The sequence below is a fragment of the Triticum urartu genome, chromosome 3 (assembly GCF_003073215.2).
Source record: "Triticum urartu cultivar G1812 chromosome 3, Tu2.1, whole genome shotgun sequence".
Classification (NCBI taxonomy): Eukaryota; Viridiplantae; Streptophyta; class Magnoliopsida; order Poales; family Poaceae; genus Triticum; species Triticum urartu.
Window position 1 is genome coordinate 577,832,463 of NC_053024.1, and position 12,110 is coordinate 577,844,572.

General features: G+C 47.3%; 1 protein-coding gene across 1 annotated transcript; it reads left to right on the forward strand.

The window, feature by feature from the left end:
• Positions 1-984: 984 nt before the first annotated feature.
• LOC125545117 (E3 ubiquitin-protein ligase At3g02290-like) lies at positions 985-3,955 on the forward strand. Its single transcript, XM_048708987.1, has 5 exons — positions 985-1,325; positions 1,533-1,888; positions 2,471-2,843; positions 3,400-3,509; positions 3,631-3,955. Exons 2-5 carry the CDS (start codon positions 1,757-1,759, stop codon positions 3,655-3,657), a joined length of 642 nt encoding a protein of 213 aa, XP_048564944.1. The 5' UTR covers positions 985-1,325; positions 1,533-1,756; the 3' UTR covers positions 3,658-3,955.
• The last annotated feature ends 8,155 nt before the right edge of the window (positions 3,956-12,110 follow it).

Consider the following 12,110-nt stretch of genomic DNA (forward strand, 5'->3'; position numbering starts at 1 on the left):
CGGCGAGGGCGGCCGCCCCGGCCCACCGCCGACGCGCCGGGCAATGGATGCCCAGGAGGTTAGGCTCCTCCTCGTCTTCCTCCTCGCACTCTTCTTCCCACTCCTTCGGCTCTCCGGCTCTCCGGCGCTGCTCGGCGTCAAGGCCGAGCCCGCGGCGGAGACACCTTTTGGCCGGCGCACTCGCAGCGCCGGCATCGTCATCAACGAGGGCGGCCATCGTGCCTCCTCGTCGGCTCCTCCGCGCTTTGTTAAGCCAAAGACGGAGCCGAGGCTCGCGCCGGTGAAAACGGAGCCGGGTCTCCCCGCCGTGAAGACAGAGCACGGTGACGTTGAGCTCGACGACGACGCGGCCCTGGAATGGGCGCGAAAGGACTCCCTGAAGATGGCGAGGGAGCGCCAGTGCGCCGCCCTTCGGCGGTTCGAGCAGCGCCGCCGGGGCCGCGACGAAGGAGTCGTCGTCGTCATCGAAGATAGCGACGACGACGCACCGCCGTCACCAGTCCGCCATGGCGACGCCGGTCAGGGGTCCACTAGGGACGGCCACGTCAAGGAGAAGGCCGCCGACGACGACGGCGGTGAGGATAGCGGCGACGACGGCGACTACTCGACGTTCAACGATTTTTTTAGTTATATTTGCTATGTAATCGGCCGAACATGTCTAATATATGCCAAAGTTTGCCGAAATTTAGCCATGTTTAACCGAACTTTGCCGAACGTTTTTTTTTTTGAAAAAATTAGACACACCTGGGGGCGGCCCTGGGGCCGGCGAGTGAGGACTAATTCGCCCCAGGCCCTTTTTTGTACCGGCTCGTTCTCAGGCGGCGATTTTAGGCACCCCTGGGGAGGCAACGGCTGAAGATGCTGGGCCGAAATCTCTGGAACAAAAGCAGAGTATCCTTTTCGCAAAAAAAGCAGAGTATCCAGAGATAGATATAAAAAGCAGGGACCTTGCAAAAGGCAGTGAGGGTGGTCCGCCAGGGAAAAATCATAGTCAGCTTCCACCCCCACTTACCAGCCGGCAGCGCTAATCTCGTAACAAAACCCACCAATAGGATTCTAAGCTTTATTTCCCAGAGATTTTTATTCTATCTCTCTCTTTCCGCCGCTCCGCCCGTGCGTTCGGCGCAACAGCAAACCGATCGCAATGCCTTGCGTGCCAGCTCCAATCTCCTAGCCGCCGCCGCTCGTCCGCCTGCATCTCCAACCGCAATCCTCCCCCGATTCTCCCGAGTTCAGTTACCACTGCCCGTACCACCACCACTACTTGAACCCACCGCCGTCAATCTGCGTCGGGGTTTAGCAGCTCCGCCCGTCCGTCCCCAAAGGTCCGCCTTTTCTTTCTCCTTCACGAACTCGCAGTCAAAAGGAAATTCCGACTCCATCTTGAGTAGCGGCAGCGGTAGCAGAATTTAAGTGGCGCCGCATACTCGCCGTCGTCGCCAAAGATGTGACTCTGTTTTTCGATTATTGTTGATTCTCTCATCGGCGGCGTAGAGCCTAAATTTCCGGCGTAACTTTGGGTTGTTTCGCAGGTCCAGCGGCGAAGAGTAAAGGAACCTGCCCGGATTCAAAGCGACGGGATCGGATTCCATCCCGTGGATAAATTGCCACCGATCGCCTTTTTTCCTTCCTTCCTTCCGTCGGTGTGCCGGTGCGGCGGCCGGGTAGCGAGAGGGGAGGTCCAAGGATAGGTGGGAACTAGAAGGCCGGTACTGCTGGCTCCTCCGTTTGGTTTGCAGGGGAGGGGTTCAGTCAGATGGGGGCCATCATGTGCTGCTTACGCGGCCGCGGCCCCGGCGACGACGCGCCTGGCTGCTGCTGCCTGCCATGGCCTTTCCTGAACAACGATCGCAACAACGACAACAACAACAACAGCAATCACAACTCGGTATGCTTTTACCTATCTGTTTGTTTTGTACGTCTTGTCTGGAGATATTTGGTGCAGTTGCGGTGATATAGACATGTGATGGATTTAGTCATGGTGTTGGTGAAATGCACGGAACTTGTGTTGCGTAGTGGCAGATGGTGGGTGGATTTTCCGTCTTCCCGATCCTCGCATGCGCTAGTCATGCCCCAGGATCGCATTGCCGTGATCTCAGAATAGCGGATGTTCATTATTGTGTTAATTTAATTGCGTAATTTGTAAATTAGTAGTAGATAAACCATGAACGGATATTAGTAGTTTGCATGGAGCCTATCTGGTTTTATTACCCTGAGACTTGTTTGACAGTTGAGAGCTGCTATTCTCAGAAGTTGGAAGTGGACAACTCGGTACTGAATAAGTAAGATACTAACACCCAATTACAAACGGCCAGTCCGTGTAGCTTGAAAATTATTACAGTACTAAACAGTTTGGTATACTTATTAATGGTGCCACATTTGTCCAGAATAATTGCATGTTCTGTCTGGACCTTCTGTTTCAGTCAGCTGCTATGCACTGGTATCATCTAAATGTTTTATTCCCCCACAGGGCGGTCCTGCTCGTCAAAGAGCAAATACACGGGTTGCGCCTGTTCAGGGAAGGGTTCCTCCTGCGGGTTCACGGCAGGATGATTCAATGAACACCTTCCGCTGCCCTCCTAGGCCTTTGCCTTATGATGATCCTCAATTCAGACATCAAACGGAGCGCCACCCGCTGGTGGCAGGACATGACAAGGCTTCAACGCAATCCCAGAAATCTAAACTACTTGAAGAAAACAATGATGCTGATACCAGATCAACTTGTGCCGATCAGAAGGCTGATGGACCGTTCCTGAAAGCTGAGTCGGGAGGTAAAAAGATCGGGGGAGCTCAAGTCTGTGTTCCTTCTGATTCTGAGGATGATTGTCCAATATGCCTAGAAGGTCAGTGAAAACAATTACCTGTTTTACAACTCCTTCACTATTCAGAATTGCAGCATCTTGTATTTTCGCTCAGGGGGATTTACAATTTACACTTCGCATATATCATATAAAGTACACAAGAAAGAGAGAATCTGAAACATTATTGTGTCAGTTGCAAAAATATACTCCCTCCGTTCCTAAATATTTGTCTTTTTTAGAGATTTCAAATGGACTACCACATACGGATGTATATAGACATATTTTAGAGTGTAGATTCACTCATTTTGCTCCGTATGTAGTCACTTGTTGAAATCTCTAGAAAGACAAATATTTAGGAACGGAGGGAGTACGTGTTTGTTCATTTTAATCATTATTGTTAATGAATATGTCTTAATTAATCAGTTCTCATTGATAGCTGGTTTGTTACCATTTTATCAAATTGCTGCCACGTGAATACATCTACTCTGGCAATGGTAAAGGAAAACAAATGTAGCATTCCATAACTCTGAATTTATATCCTTGTACTTTGTGCAGAGTTGTTTGCTCTTCTTGTCTTCTGATTGTTTCTTATTTACAGAGTATGATTACCAGAATCCAAAGATAGTGCTTCAGTGCAACCATAATTTCCATCTGAGTTGCATTTACGAGTGGATGGAAAGAAGTCAATCTTGTGCGGTCTGTGCCAAGGTATTAAACTTATACGTAAAACCCCTTTTTTTCACCTGAGAAGGGAAGCATTAGTTGGTATTTGATCTAATCTGGCAAAAATCATGTCAAACATTTTGACTGCTGAACTGCTCCATTGTAGGTAATGTTGTTTAAAGAGGACCAATAACCATGCTGGCTGCAATTCTTTACACATGCTGAAGACCCAGGACTGAATTGCTTAGGTTGTGTACATAGCATTGGTGAAATCATGTCGCTAGATTGTTTGCTGAAACCTCTAGCGGTGCGAAGATTTGGCTTTTCCTTCTAGAGCAGTTCATGTTTCTCTTTTCTCCACGAATTTAATGATTTCTGCCAATGCACACCTGGCATTTTTCAAACTGATGTTACTTTGGTGAACGGTGGGTGATCGCACTGGCTTGACATGCTCAAGTATAATGCTCTGGAAACTTCACAAGTTACATCCACTTCTTTGCCAATAGCTATTTTGACATCATTTCAATAGTTTCCATCTAGAACCATGTAGTTCTAGAATCAAGATGCAGCGTATGCTTACCCCTAGTGTATCGTTATTATTGAATGAGTTCAAATTGAGCATGATTTATCAAGTAGAAACAAAATTGAGGTTTCTCAGACTTGAAATCACCAATTAATTAGGGGATACCCTTGCAAAGGTCAATACCACCTCCTCTGGTGGTGACAAGTGGGCATGTGAACCAACCACGGAGTTTTGGTGTGTTTTCTCACAAAGCGCTTGAGGATGTGAGGTTTTCTGTTTGTGTCTTTTCTTCTTCTTCTTAGATTCGTTTGTTTCAAAATGATTTATCACTCGTACCGCGTGTCCAAATGATGAACCGCTTTCACCTTTGTGTTTCTCGCGCCTAGGTTTTCAAAACTCGGTCCACTTTGGTAGGTTTTGATGAACAGTTTTCTGCAAAATCTATGCTCCAAGCTGTACCAATCCATGCTTCAAAACTGACTAAAATGTGCTTCAAACTATACTAAGGTGTGCTTCACTTCTTTTGGGACGCACAGTCGCTTTTTCACATGAGTAGCACATGTGTGCTTCACACGAAAAACCAAAATAAAAGAACCGAAGATAGAAAAAACTGCAAATAGAAAATACATAAACAAAAAACAAAGATAAAAAAAGGAAATTAAAAAACCAGGAACCATAAAAAAAATCAGAAATACAAAAGTGGAGACCAAAAAAAAGCTGAAAACCAAGCGATAAACCAGAACAATAAAAAATGAAAACAAAAAAAATAGTTGAGGCGAAAACATAGTTGATAGTTGTGTTTTCACGTAGAAGCACAACTATGCTTCACGTAGAACGACACGTGTGCTTTATCTTTTTAGAGAAGCACAACCGTGTTTCACTTTCTAGAGAAGCAAAACTGTGGTTACAACTACGAAAAGGTAAATCCCGAACGCTTGAATTTTGCCAATGGCAATCAAATGTTTTTCATGACAACCTTAGTTGACGCGAGGATGGCAAATTTAGTTGGCACCCATGACAATTTTCTATCAAAAACAACTCGCGGGTGAAATTGCCATGGTTACCAACCAAACTTGTTAACCCCGCATCAATTATATTTATCATAAAAAACATTTGATTTGTCATGGGCAAAATCCGAACGTTCAGGGCTTATCAGGATCCTACAATTATGCTTAATACTTGTGCTTCACTTTTTTTTAAACACTGTTGTACTTTCACACACGGAAGCACAACCCTGGTTCACACGAATGTGCCTTTTTCACTTCTGTCATACAAAAAATTACAAAAAATGAAGAAACAAAAAAAAATCTTGTAAGGACAGATTTTTTAAATCAAAATACTGAAAGAAAGATGAAACCTAAGAAAAAACTGAATAATACTATCCTGGTGTAAGAAGCGCCCAGCGCGCGACATGTGTCCATTGGGACACCCGGTGAAGGGGTGACCCCCAATTAATTGCTCGTATTTTGTTGTTGCATGGAGAATTGTACTTGGGTTTGTATTTTAGTTTAAGTGAGCCTTAAATGGCCCAGGATACAACTAAAGAATAGTCGGTCCACAACTTTCTCCATCCTACATAATGGTGTCCCGGCTGAGTGGTCTCTGTCTTTCACCATGTCGGTTCTCGGCCTGGTGGACTGGGCTAAGGACCCCTAGGTCAGTTCCATCGTGAGCCACATTTGTCGGCCTCTGTCGAATTACGAAGACTCCGGAAGACTTGGCGTACAATATGAAGATAATGGAACCGTGGAGGACTCTATTTCCATCGACGTAGCCGACTAGGATATGTAACCCTATGAACCTTGGTATGTTACATAAGCCGGGGGTCGGGCTCGTTGATAGGAAAACTTAGAATACCTTGGTATTCACTTGTACTTTGTACACACGCCAATGCAATATACGGGAGCAGGAGTAGGGTATTATCTTCACCATGAGAGCCAAAACCTGGGTAAATCCTTGCATCATGTTACCATTCATCCAAGTCTCCTAGCTAGGACACCCAATCGAGGGATTTGCCGGACTTAGCTCCGGTAGTGGTGGCCCATGCAGGCCATTTTAGGCGAAAGCCGTGACTCGATGGGAGTTCAGATCAACGCTCTGATCTGTTCCGGCACGACTTTGTCTCGGGGCATATGTTCGCCTTCAGCGTCGCACCTACATTGCCGACTCGACTATCCATTTCAGCCAGGTCAAGACTTTTGCTGCAGGATGGATCGTTAGATTCGGCAGCATGGAGTTCCCCAAAGATTCCTGCAGGGAGCTGATCTTCCATGGTTTGCCATCTCGCCGGATCCAGAAGTAGCAGGAGCTAGTTCTCTCAATCTTGATGTCAGATCGGATCTTGGAGCAGCCGGAAGAAGTCAATTTTTTCGACCCACCCACTACTCATCTTGTCGCCAATGTCGAAGATGTCACACATATCGTCGAGGGTGCCACCGAGGAAGAGGAACACATGGAGGAGACACATGAGTCTGCGGACAAACAGGCTGCCTGCCGTGATGCCTTTACATCGGTGGTGATACGTCTCCAACGTATCTATAATTTTTTATTGTTTCATGCTATTATATTATCTTTTTTATTATTTCATATGCATTAATATGCTATTTTATATTATTTTTGGGACTAACTTATTAACCTAGTGCCCAACGCCAGTTTCTGTTTTTCCTTGTTTTTGACTTTTACAGAAAAGGAATATCAAACAGAGTCCAAACGACATAAAACTTTACGGTGATTTTTCTTGGACTAGAAGAAACCCGCGAGACTTGGAGAGGAGGCCAGAAGAACTACGAGACGGCCACAAGCCGTAGGGGCACGCCCCGAGCCCCCCCCCATGGCTAGTGGCCCCCTCATAGACCGTCTAACCCTAATCCCAGCACTATATATTCTCAAATATTTCCCCTATACCAGAGGGCACACCAAAAATACTTTTCCGCCGCCGCAAGCTTCTGTTCCCGTGAGATCCCATCTTGGGGCCTTTTCCGGCACTCGCCGGAGGGGGATTCGATCACGTAGGGCCTCTACACCAACCTTGTTGCCCTTCCGATGATGTATGAGTAGTTTATCACGGACCTAAGGGTCCATAGCTAGTAGCTAGATGACTTCTTCTCTCTCTTTGATCTTCAATATAATGTTCTCCTCGATGTTCTTGGAGATCTATTCGATGTAATCTTCTTTTGTGGTGTGTTTGTTGAGATCATATGAATTGTGAATTTATGACCAGATTATCTATGAATATTATTTGAGTATTCTCTGAACTCTTTTATGCATGATTGAGATAGCTTAGTAATTCTCTTCGATCTATTGATTTGGTTTGGCCAACTAGATTGCTTTTTCTTGCAATGGGAGAGGTGCTTTCTGATGGGTTCAATCTTGCGGTGTCCTCACCAAGTGACAGTAGGGATAGCGAGGCACATATTGTATTATTGCCATTCAGGATAAAAAGATGGGCTTTATATCATATTGCTTGAGTTTATCCCTCTACATCATGTCATCTTGCTTAAAGCATTACTTTGTTCTTATGAACTTAATACTCTAGATGCAGGCAAGAGTTAGTCGATGTGTGGAGTAATAGTAGTAGATGCAGAATCGTTTTGGTCTACTTGTCACGGACGTGATGCTTATATTCATGACCATTGCCTTAGATATCATCATAACTATGCGCTTTTCTATCAATTGCTCAATAGTAATTTGTTTATCCACCGTAAGCTTTATTCAAGAGAGAAGCCTCTAGTGAAACCTATGGCCGCCGGGTCTATTTTCCATCATTTATTTTCAGATCTATAAACCAAAAACCCAAAAATACCTTGCTACAATTTATTTATATTTACTCTATTTTGCCTTTTATTTATCTTTTATACCTATCTCTATTAGATCTCACTCTTGTTCGTGACCATGAAGGGATTGACAACCCCTTTTTCGCGTTGTGTGCAAGTGTTTGTTAGTTTGTGCAGGTGCGTATATTGGAGACTTGCTTGTGCCTCCTACTAGATTGATACCTTGGTTCTTTAACTGAGGGAAATACTTATCTCTACTTTGCTGCATCAGCCTTTCCTCTTGATGGAAAAAATCAACGCAATCTCAAGAAGTAGCAGGAAGAATTTCTGGCGCCATTGTCGGGGAGGTTCTACATCAAGCCTACCAAGTATCTATCATAAACTCTCATCTCTTGCACTTACATTATTTGCCATTTGCCTCTCGTTTTCCTCTCCCCCACTTCTAAAACGTTTTCAGAAAAACACAAAAATATTTGCCTTTTGATTCGCCTTCTTTCGTTCGTCTTCTCGTTTGCTTGTGTGCTAGATTGCTTGCTTTCACTATGAAAAAAAGACACATCCGTGACATTTTGGGCCAAACGAAAAAAAATTCTGTCATACTTATGACACTTCTGCGACGATAATTGTGACAAAACCCGGTATCATCATAGATGTGGTGGGGTCCTACTTCTATGACTAAAAATCATGACAGAAAATGGGCTTTTCGTCTGGGCGGGCCGGAGACGCAGCTGCATGACATTCTTTGGGCCGTCCATGACGGAAAAAACCGTGGTAGAAGCGTGGGCGAGGAAAATATCGGGGAGTTCCCGGTTACGGTGGGTGGTCGGGGGTCGAGCGATGCACGTTTCTCTCGTATGTACGCGCGTGTGTGCGAGGCGTTGCGCTCTAACTAAACCCGAGCGATTGCACTGCAGGCTACGCGTTACTGAACCCGAGCGATCGATCAATCCCTTGCTGTTACTGAACCCGAGTGATTCCTTCGCTACTGCTGCTAACTGAAGCCGATCGATACTGCCTCTGGATGAACAGTGAGCATTGTTGGGGGGTTTGGATGAACAGTTCCCGGTGGGGGGTTGGATGAACACGAACCTGTGGTAGTAGAGGCCGTTGCTGCTGGATGATCAGTACCCCGATCGATCGAGCCGGTGGATGAACAGGATCCCGTGGAGGGCTGGATGAACAGGACCCCGTGGAGGGCTGGTTGAATAGTAGCCGGTGGGGGGCTGGATGAATAGTAGCCCATGGAGGGGTGGTTGAACGTACATGACCCCGTGGAGAGAGCTGGTTGAACAGTAGCCGGGGGAGGAGCGCGTGATGGAGGCTGGATGAATAGGAGCCCGTGGATGAACAGTCGTAGGTGGAGGCTGGAGGAGGTCGACGGTGGATGAACAGGAGCCTGTGGAGGCAGTCGACGGTGGATGAACAGTAGCCCGTGGAGGCAGTCGACAATGGAGACGAACAATATCCCGTGGAGTCCCGTTTTGCGGTACGCCACACCCCTCCCGATGAACATGACCCCCGTTTCGACCGTAGCGCTCCAACACAAGTCCGTTTCCTACGTTTTGCGGTATGCCACACCGCTCCCGATCAAAAGGACCCCATTTCGACCGTAGAAGGTCAGTTTCCTCCATTTTGCGGTACGGCAGACCCCTCCCATTGAACAGGATCCCGTTTCGATCATGGCCGGTCGAACACAAGGCCGTTTCCTCCGTTTTGTGGTACGCCAGGCCTCGTTTCCATCGGCTGTTCCGTCCAAGCCGGTTGGCTTTCGATGAATAGCACGCGTTCCGTTGCCTCCCGATGAACACGACACATTCCGTTGCCTCCCCATGAACACGGCGACGACGCAGTTTCTCTGTTCCGACCCAGCCATGTACACGAGGCCTGGCCATACATATGCGCGAGTAGGTGTTCGAGACCCCGCCCATATGTACGTACGTGGCCGTATTTACTTTCTTGCATGCTGGCTGCTGTACGTACGTGTACATGCTACGTGCGCGCCTCTACTACGACACGTGCACGCCTCTACATCGCCCAGTATGTACGTACACGTTCGCGACCAGAATGACAACGCTACGTACACTTCGACCAGGTGGGTCCCGACTGTCAAGCACTTCCTTCCGTGCAAAGATGTAGCTGGTGGGTCTCAGTAGTGAGGGGGGAAACGTTTTTTTGTGAAATACGGTGGTCTGTCCGCTGGGTCCCTGCTGTCAGGTGGAGGAATCATTATTTTCCGCATGATAAGGAGGCACTTCCTTGCTGTGGCCATGGACCCAGCTGTCAGACTCTCAACGTATAGTACTCTTCCGATGGAAGTCGTTCGTTGACCACGCCACTCCGGGAGCACCAAGGCGGTGGACGACAGTGAGGCCTAGGAATGGAACGACGCGGAGCCGGGGAAGACGCGGCAGTGGATGCTCACGTGGAGAGGAGTACGAGGGTTCACTGGTTCGGCTGCGGTGTGAGGCTGCCGTCGCCGCAGGGCCTGGCCAGCGGTGGGAGTAGTAGGGGGCCGTGAGGCCTCCTCGGCAGCACAGCCGGCCACGAGAGGCAAGAGCACGTGGTGGTTTGGACGGCTGGAGCAAGAAAATCAGAGGTTGAAGAAGCAGGACGACCGTTGGATGTTAACAATATAACGGTCACCGGTGATAGAATCATTTGTTGACTAAGTTGACAAAGCCCTCCGTCTGCGTCAACCCACAAGTCAGAGTACCACTATGGTGGGTCCCAGCTAGTAGGGGAGTATTCGTTTTCTTTATGCGTAATAAGAAGGCACTTCCTTGCGTGCGAAGATATAGCTGGTGGGTCCGAACTGTCAGCGGGAGTATTCATCTTTTTGGCGTAATAAGGAGGTACTTGCTTGCGTGCGGCCATGGACCATGTGGGTCCCAACTGTCAGCCTCTCCATGTACGCCCCTCTTCCGATGTTGTCGTTTGTTGACAACATTAACCACGCCGTGCTGAGAACACCAGCGCGACGGACGACGGCGAGACCCAACAAGGGAATGACCTAGAGGCGGCTAAGCCACAACAGTGGAGGGATGTGGGTGAGTAAAGGGATGGTCTGGCCAGCGGTGGGAGTAGTAGGGGGCGGTGAGGCCTACACGGCAGCACAGCCGACCACGGGAGGCAAGAGCAGGCGGTCCCGCCGGCGCTGGATTTGGCGGCTGGAGCAAGAAGATCAGATATTGAAGAAACACGACGGTCGTTGGATTGACATCCAACGGTTACGTCTACTTGAATCATTTGTTGACGTATATAATAAGTAAAAAAATCTACATACACGTCAACTTAATAGGCCCACAAGTCAGACCATTCCCTATTTTTTAATAATTTATATATAGCTCATTGCAACTTCTTATGCAATTTACTGCAGTCCGTTTTTTGTTGGCCAGGGCCGGGGTTAAAAATTTAAACCAAATTTCGCATATTTCTGTGGGTTCCAAACTATTTTTAATATCAAAATGTCGAGCCAGATTTAAAGTACTTTGAAAATATATTAAAATTAGGTTAAAGCCCAGTGAAATTGGAATCTGAAAATGTGAAAAATTCAGAAATTACAAAGTAATTACCAATTTGTCATCTGTTTTTATAATTATAGCCCATTTCATATTACTTTCAAGATTTGCAGGCGTCTTGAAAGAGTTGCAGGCTTGCAGCCCATCAGGGTGTAGAAAAATAAGTAGGCCTGGATTGGGTATTCTTCAGAAAAAATAAAATGGACTCATTTTCACAAAAAAAATTAGCTGGGCTGGTCATGTGGTGAACATAAAATATAAGTCTGGGCTAGACGGGCCACATCCCAGTTGAAACCCTACTCCGTCTCAACAATAACAAAAAAATACTGCTCGAGCAGCTACGTCCCAGGTGTTAGCCGATCTTGTGCTGTTCTCTTGTGTATTGACTATATACGCTGACAATGTTGTGGGTCCCAGATGTCAGGAAACCACTAGCAGGAAGCATTTTCTTTTTCCATACGCTAACAACGCAGTATATATATAACAAAAAATGAGGAACTTCCTTGCGTACGACCATGGACATGGTGGCCCCTACTGTCATCCTCTCCACGTATAGTCCTCTTTTGATTCCTCTTGTTTGTTGACCATGTTGACAACACGAGAGGGCGGCGCGCGGCGAGCGCATCAAAGCGCGCGGAGGACGATGGCGACGCCTCGGAGGTCGGCGTTAACGATTTAGGAGACGTTGGGGGCGGCGATGCATGCGTTGAGGCGCAGCCAGCCGTGGGAGGCGGAAGTAGGCGGCCCCGCCAGCGCTGGTTTGGTTTTGGCGGCTGGAGGAAGACAGGACTGAAGAAACACGACATACTGTAAAAGCAGCATGAGTACTTAA